The sequence below is a fragment of the Falco rusticolus genome, chromosome 1, assembly GCF_015220075.1.
Source record: "Falco rusticolus isolate bFalRus1 chromosome 1, bFalRus1.pri, whole genome shotgun sequence".
Classification (NCBI taxonomy): domain Eukaryota; kingdom Metazoa; phylum Chordata; class Aves; order Falconiformes; family Falconidae; genus Falco; species Falco rusticolus.
In genome coordinates, this window is record NC_051187.1 from 119,378,448 (window position 1) to 119,396,764 (window position 18,317).

The 18,317-nt window shown below is 46.3% G+C and overlaps 1 protein-coding gene across 9 annotated transcripts in view; it reads right to left on the reverse strand.

Annotated features, from left to right (window-relative positions):
• Positions 1-18,046, reverse strand: part of JADE1 (jade family PHD finger 1) — a 48,091-nt gene extending 30,045 nt beyond the window's left edge. Inside the window, exons 1-2 of one of the 9 annotated variants that reach the window (XM_037397797.1) lie at positions 17,870-18,046; positions 5,452-5,529 (exon numbers count right to left, since the gene is read on the reverse strand). In XM_037397797.1, the coding sequence (XP_037253694.1) occupies positions 5,452-5,529; positions 17,870-17,930 (139 nt within the window). In that variant the 5' untranslated portion in view covers positions 17,931-18,046. Of the gene's footprint in view, positions 1-5,451; positions 5,530-14,213; positions 14,976-15,405; positions 15,652-15,692; positions 15,739-15,868; positions 15,946-16,086; positions 16,242-16,273; positions 16,581-17,869 lie in introns of those variants that run through there. The other 8 variants (XM_037397853.1, XM_037397834.1, XM_037397870.1 and 5 more) reach the window with 8 other exon arrangements.
• Positions 18,047-18,317: the final 271 nt, after the last annotated feature.

The following is an 18,317-nucleotide window of genomic DNA, read 5'->3' on the forward strand; positions in this document are numbered from 1 at the left end:
TGCCACGCCAGCTACCTAGCCCAAGGCTTCCCACTGTAGCAACGTTTTACGGTAACTCCATACAAAGTTTTAGCGCAAGTCTGATACAGGTTACCAAAGTCAATTTGAGCGCCTCCCAACCTAGCATTCATAGGCTCATCACCTATGGTGTCAGGCCTTAAAACTTCAGTGAAATTACGTGTACTCAGTATCAGCAGTCTTGGGAAGGAAAATGTGCCTCTCCAAAAATGACGGTGATGGTTACATGTCGTCCCTTCCTCAGATGCGATATCCTATCAGCCCAAGTAAGTCTTTCAAATCACTCTTCCAGAGTGCTCAAGAGCGTAACAACTTCATCGAGTCACCCTGCCCCAGTGAGCCTAACCTCCAAGGAAGAAGCTAGCTCTGACCACTGGTCATCTCTCTAAATGCCACAAGCCTTTTTCAACAGCACAGCAGTGACCGCTACACTCGCTGCTTTGCCCAAATTCTAGCACTGTAACTCCACTACATTCTGTTGTTTAATCACTGTCCCTCACCAACCAGCCAGCTCAACTGAAAATCAAAAAATGTCCTTCGCTTCCTTTTCATAAAACGCTGCTCAGTAATGTGCACTGCTAAGTAATTGCCACGTTTCAGGCCAGCAGCAGCTGCAATTCTGCGGTAAATGACGTATACACCTAAGGTTATGTACTCGGCAACCTTTGTGAAGGCACTCTGGGATCCATCTCAAACACAACGGGAATCCACTGGGATGAAAAGCCCTTTCTAAAACTAAGATCCCCATCATTCAGTCAGAGCAATGGATATTGGCAAAATACATTTAACTTTAAAATAACATTTGTTTAGCAGTGATAGAATAAGGGTCCATCTAAATTACAGAACTATATTCCATAATCCGTAAGTATTAAATCTTTCATTTCTCGGAACTGATGTGAAACCTTGTAAATCTTAGAAGTATTTTTCATCTGCAAGTATCTTCAGTTCTTCTCTCAGACACTCTGCATGTAGGAGTATGATGAATTGATAATCCCTCTGAGAATAAATGAAGAGGCATCGTGGGAACAAGTAAAGCGTGAACAAAATCATGTTCTGAATTCCTTGTTCATGGAAAACAGCGACCAAACTCTCTTTGACATCAAGGAGGGCCTGGATTTCACCCAAGCTCCCTGTAATACAACTGTCTGGGCTTCAGATCTCAACTCAAACACGATCTCTCTACGTGTCCAAGCAATTTGTGCAAAAGGAATGCCCTGAAGCTATAAATGGGAAACTCCTCCACCGCACAACTTTATCTCACCAAGAAACAAAGCACGTGGTATATTCAGAACAAACCACCTTTGCAGATTTACAGACCGATGAGGCTAGAAAGTCAAGTCAAACACTGAGCTGGAAAGATAAAACGGCTTCAGTATCTAACATTTAGTTAGAGTAAAACCTGGAATCATAAAGAGGAGGTTTTGCAATGGAGGGGCAAGCGGAAATACAATGTAACAAAAATTGCTTCAAAACTATCAGGCATGCAGATGACAAGGACATAATTGCGTCTGATGTAAACATTACTGATTTACTTAATGCAGGTTTTGAAGAAGACGGCATGTACATCACGAGGCTTTTATGATGGGCCTGGGTAATATTAACATCTATTATAGCTGCTGTAATACATTATTTGGACAGGGACAGAAACTCACAAGCTGCCAGACGACCAAGAAAAGGATTACTTTCAGGTGTCAATAATTTTAAAAGTCTTCACCAAGCCTCACCTGGTACCATTCCTCAGTATTTAGACAAAAGTTCAAAATGCAGAACTATGCCTGCAGCCTTTTTTTATTCAGTTATATTTCATGGATAAAATGTTCACAAGTGACCTATAATTTCAGAAAATGAATCTCTCAGAACACACTCAGACATCCAGGGACTAACTGCCAAACTGCTGAGCACAACTTCCACTGACACCTCCTGCTCAATGCTTCAAATGTGCTATTCTGGCCCCGTGTCTAAATGAAGGTTTAGTACTCTGATTTTAAGGGGACACAGCTTAACGATTTTCAGTAGTTAGGTTGAAGGACATAACATCAATATTTTGGCGGGCTTGAAGTCTGCAGTTAAGATTTTGGGAAAGAATGAAGTCAGAGGGCAAAAAAGAAGTGATGAGAAAAAGTCAGGGTTCTGTCTTTAAGCTCCAAGGTTTTAAAATACTGCAAAAAATATATAACCACCCACACTAAAATATCTTAAGTCAGTAAATACATGTATGTACTCTCTAGGACTGTGCCATGTTGTTAAACGTTCTGATCCATATTTCACCCCTAAATGAAAATGGTTCTCCCTTTTTTCATCTCACAAAAGGTGAGCACCTCTTGCTTCCTCTGAAGAACTACAGATATGCTTATATCTTTGGTATAACATATTTTCAGTGCCTGGGATACGAGCTTTGTTTTTCTATCACCCTGTGACTGCCAAGGAAACTGATTCAGTTCGGTGATCTAATGGACAGCAATCTTCGTATGTTCATTTTTTAGTTTTTTTAAGAGAAATTCCATTATTAGTAGCATCATTATTACTACCTTATAAATATCCATATTCCTGAGTCCAATAAAATCAAATGTGTACTTCTTCGTGCCAAACTACTGCCACCTGGAAAATGGTACTAGATGTTGAAGTCTACCCCTGCCAAGCATCATCAGCTTACTCCAGCATTTATCCTGTCACACTCATCATGAATCTGAGATGCCTGATCAGAGCCTACTAAGGCACAGCATGACAACTCAACTACAGAACCGAAGAAACCCAACAGCTGGAGGTCCAGTCCTCACCTTGCGAGATGAGGGAGAGCAGTGCTGAGCTCAGAGCTGAAGGACTATCGAGTTCAGCATGATGGGAATGCAAGAAGTGCACTGGAGGGTCAAGAGGTGCCACTGAGTGAAGGGAAGCAGATGTTTGGCAATAGGATTCCAACTAAGTGTTGATTAAATTTTCAACTTTTCAATTAGAAGACGGCCGTTTGAAGTGCTCAGAATAGCCTATTTAATTGTTTTCTGCCTCTGGAAACTCCGAGAAGGAAGCGTAGCTAGTGAAAAACTTCAAGCCTTCAACATGTAGCCCAGAAATTCACACAAATTTTTACTTTGTATTTTTTTAGGCAAGAGAATTTGCTTCCCTTCCAACACTAGTATCAGTACAGTGAATCAGAGATCCTACTGACAAAGTAATAATACAGAAACTAACATAGCAAGAGTAATCAGTAATTCTAGTACTGACAAGAAAAGATTAAATGAAGGTGAAACCTGTAAGGGGAGACCCTTGACATTCAAACACAATCGCATGGAACTACTGGTATCCCCTGTAACAGCAAAAGCAGAGAGAAAGGGCCCAAGCGTCACTTTGTTCTCGGGAAACTGTGAACGACAAAAAGCCTTGGAGATGCTGACCCTACGTTAAACGTTATCTCAGCCTCTGATTATTAACCCTTGATCTTTCCGAACGTGTGTACAGTAATAGAATGAACATGCAGGAATCCGTATCTGAATGTGCCCTGTAACTTCACAAAGGGAAAAAATCAAGTCGGGGTGGGGGGTGGGGAAGTGTAATGAAGGGTAAGTGGTATATATTTCAAGCAATACTTGAAAATACTTTAAAATTTCACTGCCTTTTGCCACGTAATTTTTTCAACAATTATTCATATTAATTAGACTTTAAAACAGAGAGATCATAAAAGGGCAAAGATTTGGTTTTCTTTTTCTAACTCATTTCCTTAGATCTTGATCTATGGTACAGATGAAAACATTGGAAAACATAATTCAGTAAGTCAACAGCTCTATTCCAGACAGTTATATATCAAATAACATTATAAGCAAGCATTATAATCGGCAACAATTAATTGTATATATTTCAGAACTTCCAATTCCAAGATTATCTGCTTCATGTTTTATTTGGTAACACAAGGGATATGAAGGGATCCAAAAGTAAAACGAACAAACAAACAAACAAACAAAAACAACCCAAAAGCCAAACTGCTCAGAGTGTGAAAATAAACACTTATCAAAATGAAACACTACTATATAAAGCTACTAAGTAATGAAAAAAGGGTAAAGCAAAATTCTAATGAAATACATCACATTTGCTGCTACTTGTCTACTTTACAAGTAAAAACACATCTGTGTTTTGGGGATGTACACATCACCTTTGAGGAAATACAGACTTCAATTTTTATAACCCCAAGTAAACTCCTAACCAAGAAAAAACAGGTTTGATTCGGGATTTTTTTCTTCCAAAACCCCCCAGCTGCAGGTAGCTCTCCAAAACTCAGCCAAAGCCCACACCTCTTTAACAGATTTTACTCAATCCTTATTTGGACTAACTCCTCATCAGTTTGCTAGTTCTCATCTCCTCCAGTCCTTCTACCACTACTTCACTTCAGCAATATTTTGCCTGTGGTTGTTTTAAGGTGCAGACTGGGCCACAGCCGAGCAGACAGACTCCCCTGCAGCACTGGCACATGTAAGAAATTCATGCAGGTGAAGCAGTCACCTGTGCAGGGCCACAGCACAGCACTGGGCTATGTCCTCAGAGTAAAGCTTTCAAAAGCACCTGGAAAACCTCGCTGATCATTTTCTGTTAACAGTTCAGACTGAAGTCTCACAAAAGACTTCAGATTTGAAGATGTGCACCCAGACAGATCAAATTAAAACCAGGAAAATCTCTCTGACAACTGGCTAAGCTGCACTATTGCCAAGTACAATCAACTTGCTTGTTTGGGCAAATACAACACTTTCGCACATTTCCCACACTGCCATTTTATCTTGCACCCCCCCCGCCCCTTTTTTTATTCCTGCTTAAATGAAAAAAAGAGTATCAATCCCTGAAATCCAAACTCAAGAGATACATATACCATACAGAGCTCAGTGTTACTTATGTCAGTACAGAAACAGTTAAAGAAAGTAAAATACATTCTAGATCCAAAAAACTGATTTACTGAATTCAAATTCTTGAAAGTTATTCCTCAAACAAAATAATCTTCAAAGTAAGGAACAACTTTTATGCACCATCAATCTTTTTTGCTTAAATTTGAAGCAATATACCTCTCCATTGCATAGGAGTATGACAACACTGAGGCAAATTTAAAATCCTAATGCAAACTTCTATTCAGTACTAAGCTGTGGGCTGTTAGCAGATGTCTCCATGCAAGTTCTGTCCTTGTAATGACAAATTATGCTGCCTGCAAAGATTTTAAATATGATGACCAACTTTTCTTGTTTTATCTTATTACCTAACACTGCACAGTCAGTCTGGTGGGGGGGACCCTGAATCTACTGTCCATCTGCTCAGAATGACTGAGTTCAAAACTAGACCCCTTACAGTACACGTCTACCAGTCCAACCAATATGCAAAATGCCTGTCACATAAAACACTGCATTAAAACGTGTTTTCAAACTCATAACCTACTGCACTCTACAACAAAGGAGCACTTACTGCCATTGTCGTCAGAATCCTCACTGCTGCTAGGAAGCCGTCGCCGTTTCATGATCTCCACGGGAAACAGCAGGCAGCCTGCAAAGCAATGAGACAGCACTTAACCCAAGATAATAATACAGAGTCATCAAGTTGTGTTTCTGATGGCATGCGAGGATTTACAGCACACAAAGGAAAACAAACAACTTTAAACAGCATCTGAATATGAACTGTGAATATCTCAAGGATGTTTAATTAGGCAGTCATCATACGAGCAGATGAACAAAATTGGAGAGTATCAATGACAACCCCACCAACACTTTCACCCCAAAACAAAAGCGTGTTTTGTTCTCAGAGGTCTTAAAATCACTAAATATCTGCAGTCAATACACTTAGCTTCCCCTGCCCATTCTGACACTAGATTTGCAATACAATAACATTTTTACTGCTTGTGTAAATATTTACTTTGGCTAATATGTTTTTGGAACCATTTTATTCCTGTTTAAAGTGCCAGATTTAAAAATCAAAGATTAAAATCCATTTAAACACACACACACATATATATATAAAGAAACATCAGCATAGCAAGCCAAGTTTTCCCAGATTAACTAAACACACATCATCTCTGCCCTGGAAGGCACCACGCTCTAAAGTAAAAGAGCTACTTCCTCCTGCAGGCACATTTCCAGCGCCATACCTAACACTAACTGTTTTTCAGGCATCAGACCACCAAAGATTACACAGAAGCTCCTCCAAACTGCCAGACTTCTACTAATATTGAGTTCAACTGCACATGAATCAATGATGTAAAGGCAAAAAGTTCCACACCTTTCTAACTGCTATTCACAGGGTATTGGTATTTTTGCATGTATTCTCTGTGGAATGAAACCAGATTCAGAAAATTTAAGGAAGCTGTAAATAGCTTGTCAGCATTCACATGTAAAAAGCTATTAAAAAGTGTAAACTGAAGAGTAGAAAAAACATGACAAGACAAGCGCAGAAAGGCATATCCACTGTAAGTTAAACTGACAAGGACTCTAGATGCACATCAGATCCCCTGAGTCTTTGCTTACTACATATCAATTGTGATATCAACAAGGTCTGGGTGTTCTGCTAGCAGCAAAGCCCTCATACATACCTCTAGGGGGAAGATTTGGAAATCAGACAACAAATACTTTTTTGCTTCTAGTTAGGTGCAGAAAATCTCATCTCCTCATTTTGACCTGAGTTGGGATTTCCTAAAAACCCTTCAACAACACTCTGCAGCATACAGTTAACCACTTCAACTTTGTTCACTGAGAACATGTCTCATTGTAGTAAACTTAATAATGCTTTCAACTTTTATAAGACTAATTCGCAAACCAAGGAAACCCAAAAAGCCTAATGAAAGCTTGATACTACTTCCCCCCCAAAAAAAAAAAAAACCACACTAGAATACCTTCTCTTCCATATGTGGTTCATATAAAAAGAAATAAGCATTTTTTTGAGGAACTTCATTTTATCATCACTAGCAAATCGCAAGTGACCGAACCCGACGCTCGATTTTATGCTTCCAATGACAATATAGTTGTAAGAGCCTGAGCACTGCAAGATTGTCTCCTTTTCCAGGTTACACATGCAGACAGAGGTCAGGGAAGCCTCCCTCCCACAGAGTGACTTTCCAGAGGGGGATTTAATACCACTGTCTTTGAAAACACCTAACAGTTTTAAGCTGCAACTTTTGCTCACTGAAGGTAGAAAGAAACTGAACCGTTCACTTCACCAGGACCTTTTATCACAGTTTCATAGAGTAAATGTTCACATACAGTGTCTGATGCCAGCGAATAAATAATCATAAATGACAACCTCTTTCCATGCTAGAAGAATTCTCTCCAGAAAAACTGCTTCGAAGCAGACCAGAACTTTGAGTGTATGGCAGACAGAAATGCTGCCAATGAATAAACACACAAACCAGCCTGGATCATCACAATCATCTCAACAGAGATCTGGTACAAATGCAGTAGATCCAGAGCCAGGTTCTGATACAGTCACTTACACAGAAAGAAAGCCAACATTCAGATCCAAAACAAGCTAAGACAGAACTGAAAAATCAATTAGCTGCTATGAAGGCCAAAACCAAGGGGATAAGCATCTAATATGTATGGTACTTTTTCTAGTCGTTCACATAGTTTTCCTGTAATTGGAAGAAATACTAACAAAAGCAATGTAAAAGAACATATTCACTTAGAATGAAAAAATCTCCCATAAACAAAATAAAGAAGATGCAAGAAAAATTAAGTTCCCTCAGAAATGTAACTTCTACATTCCTTGTCAAAACCCTCACTTCTTGGTTGATTCCCACATGGTCTGGAAAGCACTATGCACTGTAAAGCAAAATAACATAGTGTATATACACTGAGACACACTCATGACCTTGCAATGAGCAAGAAAATTCAAAATTCTGCTCACCCACATCTTTTTGGCTAAGTGTATTTTGAGTTCATCTTCTCCTAGCCATAGTTTCTGCAAATTTACAAAATAAGGAAAGACCCAGAAGCTCCTCCTTCCTACCATGTGTCTTTGCAAGAACAAACTAAACGTTATTTTTAAATGAGAGTGGTATTCACACCTCCCAATCCAAGCACTCTCCGCAGTTCTTCAGAAAGTAAGAGAAGCCAGAACAGAAGCCACTTCCCTGGACTACAGAGTATTAGATGAGGCAGCTAATTTCCTTTTCCACTCTAGTCAGGTTTCTGAAGTTGGACACCTTGAAAGCCTGTGTTCTCCCAAGTAACTGTCATGGTTTAACCCAGCCAGCAACTAAGTACCACGCAGCCACTCACTCACTCCCCTGCCTCCCCTGGTGGGACGGGGAAGAGAACTGGTGGAAAGGTGAAACTCATGGGTTGAGATAAGAACAATTTATTAATTGAATTGAAATAAAATAACATCATCATCAATTGTAATGAAAAGGGGGGAAAGAGAGGGAGAGGAATAATATCCAAAAGGAAAAAAACACACAAGCAAGCAATGCGCAGTACAACTTTTGCTCACCACCCACTGACGGATGCCCAGCCAGTCGCCCAGAAGTGATCAGCTGGTCCTGGCCATCCTCCCCAGTTTATATACTGAGTGTGACGTTCCATGGTATGGAACATCCCTTTGGCCAGTTCGGGTCAGCTGTCCTGGCTGTGTCGCCTCCCAACTTCTTGTGCCCCTCCAGCCTTTTCGCTGGCAGGGCCTGAGAAACTGAAAAAGTCCTTGACTTAATATAAACATTACCCAGCAACAACCAAAACCACCAGTGTGTTATCAACATTATTCTCATACTAAAACCAAAATACAGCATTGTACCAGCTACTGAAAAGAAAATTTACTCTCTCACAGCTGAAACCAGGGCAGTAACGTTAAAAGAAACACTCCATTTGAAGAAGCTTCTGTGAGATGCCTTTATAGATGCATGTGAGGAAAAGGAGACTGAAGGAGAAATGGAAGGCAAGAAGAAAAAAAAAAAAAAAAGAAAAAAAAAAAAAGTTAAAATCAACAGTTCTCATTTGCCCATCTTTGAACCTAACCTGAGTTTACAGAGAGCTGAATCACAGATGGAAAAGCAGCATTTGGCTACTTAGGGCAAGTCTCAAACCTTCTAAGATTAACCCCGCAGATTTTTTGTTATTAGAAAAAATAAAACAGATATATTCTGCCCTTAAAATAATTTTAACTGTTCCCACCAGATGTTCACATCCACAGTTCAGAACACACATTCTAGAGATAACACTAGAACAGCTAATAAGAACTATAACCACACAGACTGAAATGCTGCTGCTCTTCAGGGTATCACAGTGCCTCTGCCTCAAAGACTATCAGTTTCTATCAGGCGATGGGGACCTTAAAGTCACACAACAACTGCATTAAAAATAAACAGATTATGGATAGTGATGGTGAGGTATGGATTGAAGGTGCAGGCTTTCCCTGTTCAACACACACATACAAATTTTCCTAGCATATTCAGAGAATAATGTGAATTCAAGCAATGCTTTTTTTAATCCTCAAAACTGAAGGAGGAAAAAAAGAATAAATAACCCAAACTACAGTAATTGATTCTTCATGGGACATCCTGAACTAAAACTAAGGAGGTATTTTTATACTGAAAAAGGCAGAATGGAAAAACTATCACACTTTTCAGTTAAATTCCTTATCTCATCTCAATCTCTTTCCTAATCTGAGACTTGAGTGCCAGCAATATTACTTTTCTCTGAAATTCTCGGTCTTCAGAGTCATGAAAATGTTGGTATTTTTCACTTGACTTTATTTTGACATACATTTAATATACTCAGGTGCATACACAATGCATCTGATCCAACTCTGATCTCATTAAAACATACTCTGTAACAGAAGCAGGTCTGTTAGTTCCAATGGGTCAGAAGCAAAGGCAGGTTCAACAAGATTTGACTGTACCACAGCTAGCTGCATGGTACAAACTAGCTGTGATCATTATGCCTGTAAGCAAAGAGAAATCACATGTAACCGTAAGAACGGTGAAACATTTAAGCCAAGCTTTGAGACTCATACCAACAATAAGTAAAAACTATACACTCAGCCTGCAACACTTGCAGGACAAGAAGAGACCACCCAGGTTACTGACCTCAATTCCCAACAACTGTATGCAACCACGTAATTACTGTGTAGTCCAGAAGTTCCCACAAAACATTCACTGCACCCACACATGCCACAGGATAACTTCCCAACCCCCCTTGCAAAATGAATGCTCCTCTGAAGCAAGGAAGCAGCCAACCAAGCATTGCCCTTGAACCTGTATCTTCTATCATAAACACTTCTACTGTTTTTCCCAACTTCTTACACCAGCCCCCAAGGGGCATTTGCCCGTATACTGTTCTCCTGCAGAGTAAGCCCAGCGCTTGAAAAGCTACAATTGAGTCCAGCAGCCCTAACATAACAAGGCTGCTGCATCACCAAGCCAAACATTCCCTGAGTTTCCAGTGACTGGTGCAAATTCCTAATAACCCAAGCAACATTTGAACATTGTTTCAGTTTCATTTCCTTGAGAGATGATTCTTTCTTCATATTAAAACCATCCTTTCAGAAATCAGACAGACCAACCCACAACGTGCTGATCGGTATTTCTCCCGAGGACTCTACTGTAACACATTTACCCTTTTCTTTTGCAGCAAATGCCAACCTTCAACCAAACACAGTTTTACAAACAGCCATGACTGCCGGCAATGTTACCCCACTTCCAAGGGCTGACGATGTGTCTAAGAGCACTTCATGCAATCACACCACACAATAAATGGCATAGATGGGGCAGAGGGCGTGACTTTTTAGCCACCAAGCCCCCTCAGATGAGATAGCCATACCAAGCCTGTACCGGTGAGGCTGGCACAGCCTGCAACACACTCTGCTGCACTGCATTTTTTTACAGAGACACAGCACCAGTCATTTTTCCGTACTTTTTCACTATGCTAGCTCTGAAAGCTAAGCTCTGGGGGTTTATTCATTGATTAGGTGCACATTTCAAACACAGAAATGTAATTCTAGATTTACCATGGTACAATTACTTAAATTGTTTTTAAAGGCTAGGTTACAACACCTGAAACATTTCTTCTGGTTACTATATTTTGGAAAGAGCATTAAGCCTTTTTCAAAATACTTGTGAAATGTTATGCAAATGAAATTACTAGATGACAATCCAATATACTCAATGTCAGGCCACAAGATCCTTGTGGAGGTGAGCAAGAAACATCTAACTCTACACAAATAACTAGATACAGTTAAGAATACAGACATTTCTCCCTACGTCCCAGTACCTGCTGGCAGATACAGTGCATGGGCTAGAATCAGCAACATGACACAAATTCACCACTTGTACCAGTATACATTATCATGCTCCTCTGTTCTTAGCCCTGCAACACACACTGGACAACAATGCCAAGATCTTTCCTTTTTCCCCACCTCCCACACTGAAATCCCAGGAGTTACAACAGGTAAGAGTCAAAAAAAACCACCCAACTCTTTTTCCTAGCTTCCTCAGAAAAGAAATCCAGACATTACCCCATAAAACTGGCATGGCAATGTGCACGCACATACACCCCATGTGCAACACACCACAGAACTTTGAATGCTACTACTGTGCAGTTAAGAACACCATATACTTTTTCCACTCAGTTTGACCCCAAGTAGAGAGATGATCAAAGAGAAAGATGTAAAGTGTGTCAGTCTTTGTTATGCAAATAGCTAAATAGAACCAGATTTTTTAAAATAATTTTACATGAAAAAAATCTACATCCTCAGGTCAAAGGTTTTACAAAGCACAATTCCTACCAGTGTATTTTTAAGGTCTGTATAAACCTCTGGGTAAAAAGAGTGTGTAATTCAAACACTGACAGACAATTAACTGTAACCGTGTTAACGGGTGTCACTATAATAAACTGCACCAAACAGATGCAGAGGCAGAATGGGAAGAAAGCAGAATTATGACAGATGTATACCCTGAAGACAAACTGAAAAACTGGCTTTTCCTCAAAGTAACCCACTAACTGCAATGAAACTAAGACCTAATTATCTCTAGCACACAAGAAATTGCTTCAAAACACTTATTGTACAAAAGGAAGTGTGACGCAGTCTTAACAAAGTGCATAGCAGATTAAGACATTTGAGACATTCGGCTCCTACTACTGTACTCTTTTTAGATAGCTTGTTTATGGCACCATCCCAGTCTTCACCGACCCACACCTGACATAGCAAGAAAAAAAAACCTCATTTTTTCCTTCTATACGCCCAGACACAAAAAAAAAAAAAAAAAAAAAACCAAAAAAAACCCCACACCACAGAAACCACCTACATCAGAAATAAGTTACACTAAAACTTTCTAATTCCTCTTTACTACCTATGAAAGCTTTGGTAGCAATGTTTTATAGTCACAAAGATACAACAAGAGTTCTTAAATGAAATACTACAGTATCACGTAGCACAGTCCACAGTACAAAAAAGCCACAGAACTTAAATTTGGAGAAACAATCCCCCCAAGCCTCAGGAAACACAGAAGTGCGTTCCAAGGCCAAGAGTGTTCTCCACAAGGAATATTTCTACTGACTTCAGCACAGCTATTCAAAATTTCACAAGGAAAGGCAGAAACACGATTTAGACATATCAGCCCATCACTTTTCAGCAATCCACATGCTCATTTATGCACCTGTGCAAGTCAGCTCATTGTTACCTTATAATATGGGCAGTGGCAGCAAATTCTTCTCAAACTGTGCTGGTGAAACTGACCGCCCAAATCTGGAGCAATGATAAATTGGGCCCCATGAATTAGTTCAACCCACCCTGCACTCATTGCAGTTCATGTCTTCCACCCAGAGAAAGCTGCCAGCTTGGTCAGCTCCAGCTGAAAACAAGAGCACGAAGCAGCAGTACTAACCACATGGAGAAAGCATTTGAGGAAAGACTGGAAGTTGGGGTGGGTTTTTTTAACTATATTCTGTGAACTGGGAATGAAACCAGAGAAGCTGGAAGGGAAATCTGCAGCTGTGAGGGGAAAGGGAAATTTATTATTATTATTTTATTTTAAACATATGTATTAAACATAGCTCAAAAGCAGGGAGTGAGTGGTATCCGAAGCCAAAGGGAAAATCCTGCCACTAAAGCATACAACCCTTGCTGTTTGAACAATATTCCACCGAGTGTGAGAAACCTCTAGAAATAGAATCATAACAAGCATATTTTGGCATAACTTTTATGAAGGTTTTAGGTCTGCAAGTGTGGGCAGCTTTTGACTTACTTAAAAGACAGCGCCTGCTTAAAAAAGAAGTTACTCCAAGTAACACCTAAATCTCTCTCTAAAAGGAAAAAGCAGGGCTAGCATAAAAACACCTTTCTGCTTTCGCGTTAAAATGTCAACTACAAAGTGTTGCTAAATGCTATCGTGATTTCCAGTGCCACCTAACAGCCACCCGAGGAGCAGAATCTATTTTTAACGCTTGCGTGCAGGCACACTAACCAGCCGCTTGTATGTCACGCACGGCCAGCTCTTCCTCAACGCCTGACAGGTCTCCGGATCCCACGGACTTCACCGGCGGGCCAATCTCATAACTTTCTCCGAATAAAGCCGTCAGCCGAAGGGCAGAGACCGAGGCGCCGGGCGCCGGCGTGCGCGGCCGTGTGGAGCCGCCTGGCAGGTGAGCAGCGCCTCAGCCGACCCGAGCGGGCGGCCGCCTCCCGCCGCGCCAACGGCCGCCAGCGCCGGGCCGCCGCGCCACGGGCCGGGAGCCGCCGCCTGAAGAGAATTCAAAAGCGGCGCCTCACGCCCCCCCGCTCGCCGGCTCCAGGCCGGCCGGCTGTCGCTCGGGGCGGCTCTTCTCCTCCTCCTCCTCCTCCTCCTCCCGCAGCGACCCCACCTCAGCGCCCGGCCCGGGCGGGCAGCGGCTGCCCACACCCGCCCGCCGGCCGTTAATGCCCACGCCGCGTTAATGCCGGCTCCAGAGCCGCCGAGACACGGCCAGCGGGGGGGAGAGGAGACGGAGCCGCCTCCCCGCCGGGCTGCACCGCCCCGGCGGGCGGGGGTGGCACCTTCCCGGGCAGCGGCACGGCCGCCGGTTTCCATTTGAAACGGCCCGGCTCGCCGCCCCCCCGCCTCCGCCTCCTCCTCCCGGCTCCCGCTCCCGCTCCTCCCCGCCGCCGGCCGCACCAATCCGCTCGGCCCCGGCTGCAAATCAAACTTGGTGCCCCCGGCCCCGCTGCCTCTCCCGCAAGCCCCCGTCACTGCCGAAAACGGCCAAAAGCACCTTCCCCACCCGCCCCCATGCCCTCGCTGCGATGGCGGGGTGGGGACGGGACGGCGGTTTGGCGGATCGAGCAGCAGCAGCACGGAGGAGACTTGAGCTCATTTTCTGTGTCTGTCTCTCCTCCCACTCCCAGACAGTTCTGGAAACTGTGTATCACCTCTTGTCACAGGAAACCAACCAGCAGGCGGTGCAAACAAACAAACACCCTTTGCCTCCACCCTCCCCAAAATAATGCACACCCCCACCGCCTAGCGTTAATGAACTGGCGGGCGCGAACGGGAAGGGAAAAGCAAAAGGGAAAAAAAAAAATAAAAAAGAAATCATCCTCCGAGCAGGCGGCTACCCGAGCCCGGGGACGGGCAGGGTGGCAGCAGCATCGGGGCGGCTTTGTCTAATTTCAGCAAGTGGAATAATCGCCGGAGCCGCTCTCGCCTCCCGCGGGAGGCCGGGGCCGGACCGTTACACGGGAACGCCGCCGTTCCCCGGCGCACCGCAGCCCAGACCCATCTCGCCTGCCAGGCCCCGGGGGAAGAGCGAAATCGCGCAGCTACCCTGACTGGCGCCCAAGCAACTTCAGGCGTTTGCCGCCGCTCCCCCGCGCTTGTTGTTCTGCTACGTTACGCTCGCGTTTCGACACCGCCGGTGACGTTCCGTTCCCTCGTCAACAAACTCCGGCACGGCCGCACCGATTCCCCCCGGCGCGCCACAGCCGCCCCGGGAAGCCGGCAGAGCGCCGACACCCCACACACACCGGGGGGGGGGGGGGGAAGGGGGGGTCCCGCTCCACCGCCTCGCCTTGCCCAAGTTTGCACCGCGCCCCCCCACCTCCAGCCCCGGTGTCCGCTCCTGCCAGCGCCCCGCTCCCGCACTTCAGCTCCCCGGCCCGGGCGCTGCGGAGCCGCCGTGCACCTGCCGGCCGCTGCCCGGCGGCAGCGATGCCGCCCCCCCCGCGGCGGGCCCGGGCAGCTCCGCACGCCTCCCCCCGCACACACGCTCTCAAACACGTGCGCTCCAGGGCTCCCGCAAGTTGCTCTCCAGCCGGAGCCACCGTGCGCTCTCCCCGGGGCGGGCGGGATGAGGCCGGGGGCGATCGCAGCGCCCGTGACAGCCCGGCGCTCTCCACCTCCAGCGGAACCCCCCCGGTGCCCCCCGCCCCAGCACACCCTCCTGCGCCCGTCCAGTGCAGACTAACCGGCTGCGGCTCTCCCGCTCCGAAAGGCAACTTCTGCTTAATTTCACCGATGAGCAGGTTTTATGCTTTCCAAGCATTTTTTGTCCGACAAGCGAAAGCCAAGTGCGACTGGGGGTGGGGGGGGTCAATGTAACTACAAAGCTGCTTCTGCACACAAACACCTCCTCCCCCACGCACCCGCTCCCCGCCCCCGGCGAGAGGCGACGGGTCTCGCGGACATGTGGGTGACACGGTGACAGACACCGGCCATGGCTCCCCCCCCCCGCCCCCTTCCAACACGCCCGTACCCGAGCAGGACCTGCACTCTGCCATTGCCATCTGTCTACCAAGTTGCTCCAACGCTTCCCACTTGCCGCGGAGCGGAGGGGGATGCCCGGCGCTGCCCACCCCCACCCCCCACCGGCGCTGCCCGAGGCGCGGGGCCGGCAGCACGGCGCGCCGGCGGCTCCCTCGGCCGCTGCACCTGGAGAGCTGCCGCCGTCCTTTACTTGCCGCGCCGGGAGCCCCGCAGCGGAACAAAAAGCCGCCGGCCGCCGCCGGCACCGGCCCCGCCGCGCCGGGCGGCGGCACAGCCTCCCCTCCCTCCTCCCACCGCCCCGTACCTCCCGCCCGCCTCAGCCCGGCACAAGTTGCTTGCGGGATAGCGGAGCCGCAACTCGGCCGCCTCCCCTCGCCCCGTACCGAGCCGCACGGCTCTTGGCGCCATGTTAATGACGTACTATCTTATTTCCACTAGGCAGCGACCTTCGGCACGAAACTGCTCTCTCGCCGCCTCCGGAGCGACAAAAAACCCATCAAATATGGCTGTGCTGGCGGCTCCCCCGGCTGGCGCTGCGGCGGCGGCGGGGCGGCGGCGGGCCACGGTTACCTGCTGGCGGCGGCGGCGAGGCGGCGGCGAGGGCGGGCGGCGCGGCCGGGCTCCCCCTGCGCGGAGGGCTCGGGGCCGCCTCATGAGTTCGGCGCGGCGCCGGGGAGCGGGCGCGGAGAGCGGCTCCTGCGCCACACACACACCCCGGCACCCGCGCTCGCTCGCTCGCTCGCTCACTCACTCACACACAGAGACTCCCTCTGACTGACGTTTGTACTTGTTATGGAGGAAGGACTCCGTGAATCAAACTCGTTTCTGGGTCACTGCTGCCACAGGGGGGAGCTACTTTAATCCCCTGCCAAAACTGGAAGGCGAAGGAAGGCGGGGGGGGATAGTAATAATAATGCAGCGCCGGGGTGGGGAGGCGGCGGCGGCCCCCGGGGAGCCGCCGTTAACTCCTGGCGGCTGGGGCCGTGTCTCGCCGCCCTCTCCCCCGGCGGCGGCCTCCCGGGGAGCTCCGAGCTCCCCGCTGCACCCACCGGGCCGGAGCCCGGGGGTGCGCGGCCGCCCGGCTCCTGCCGCCTTCCCCGCCCGCATCCCAGCGGGCTCGGCCGTGGAGACCGGAGGGCGGCGTTGCGGCGGCTGGGAACGCGGATCCCGCCGGTGGCACTGCTGGCGTTACCCCGCAACGACCCGCTCCCCCCCAAAAAATGCCAACCGATTTCACAACCACGCTGCACAGGCTCCCAACGCGTGGCTCGCACCTCGCTGCGCTTCAGGCGGAGAAACTGAGGCACGTAGGAGTTAAACGCAGCGGCCGCCAACACAGCGCGTAATTGCGAGGGCAAGAATAACACTGCGGGCGCCCTGTTCTCAGCCCCCAGCGTTATCCCTCCAGCTCCCCAAGTCCCATACTTCTCAAAAAAAACCCCAAAAAAAACAAAAAAAAAAAAAAACCTGGAAAAAGCTATCACGTAACTGCGGTTCTATTCACATCTTTCTAGCAGGAAACGAAATTATCTTAAATGGGCACCAAATTACATGCTAAACTTGCCATTATCGAAAGAAAAAAAGTACGTTTGAATGCGGATTTCTTTCTTTCCCGCGTCAATCGCTTTACCTCCCGCTGTGCACCTGTGCTCCCCGACTGCGGGAGAACTCCCCCTTTAGAGCAGAATTCTCGAGCAAATACAGTATGAGGTAATATACACCACAGAGAAGATTCAACATAATCTCAGAGACGGAATTAAGGCGATCTGTGGAAAGTAATCCCCATGGTATGCAAATACAAATTAATGCAGCCTCCACAGCAATATTAGTCTGCCAAAGAATCACACCTTAATTCAACAGAAGAATTGGGTTGTTACTCATCCATGCAAACGGAGTCATTTATCCTGCCATCTCACCCACCTACCTACCTGGTAATGAAAAAGTACTTACATCGCTACACGTCCTGAAAGTTGTACGTTACAACAAAAATAACCTTTCCTTCCCTTCAAGATATTTTTTTGGACTGTGGAAATAAGTGGTGGGTTTAGTCATAGAAAAGCCTGAAGCATCTTCAGATTTTAAAGCCTAAGAGTTTGATTCTCCTTGTTTTCATTTACACGAAAACAAGAAAAACATATGCATTCTCTACATTCTCCCGCACTCTACCTCGGCATTCAGACCTGCGAAGGTACCGAATGGAGCAGCTTCGCGCAAATAAAAGTCTCATCAGAAGTAGCTCCACTGATGCCGTTCATCTTCACAGGATCCAGGCCGTAGCTTTTTGCCACTCATGGTGCAGCCATCGGGCACCTGCGACCCATCTGTGTGATGCACCAGATTATATTATCTGATAAATAGTCCACTTATCACCAGAATTACATTTATCCACCCTTACCCCTGAGCTTCCAGGAACCTAGCCCATGCACTGATTCTCGATACTGCCAAAGGAGTCAGCGACTGGAGGCACTGTTGATCTGAATTATCTGAACGGCATGTGCCTGCTGCGGGGCTATGGTATGAACCCCGCAGCAGACTAGGTCAGAGTGTTTTCACTCAGTGGTCTGTAGGTCTCTTTGAAGCTCAGGGGCTGCTTCTTTTAAGTCCATAAAAAGTA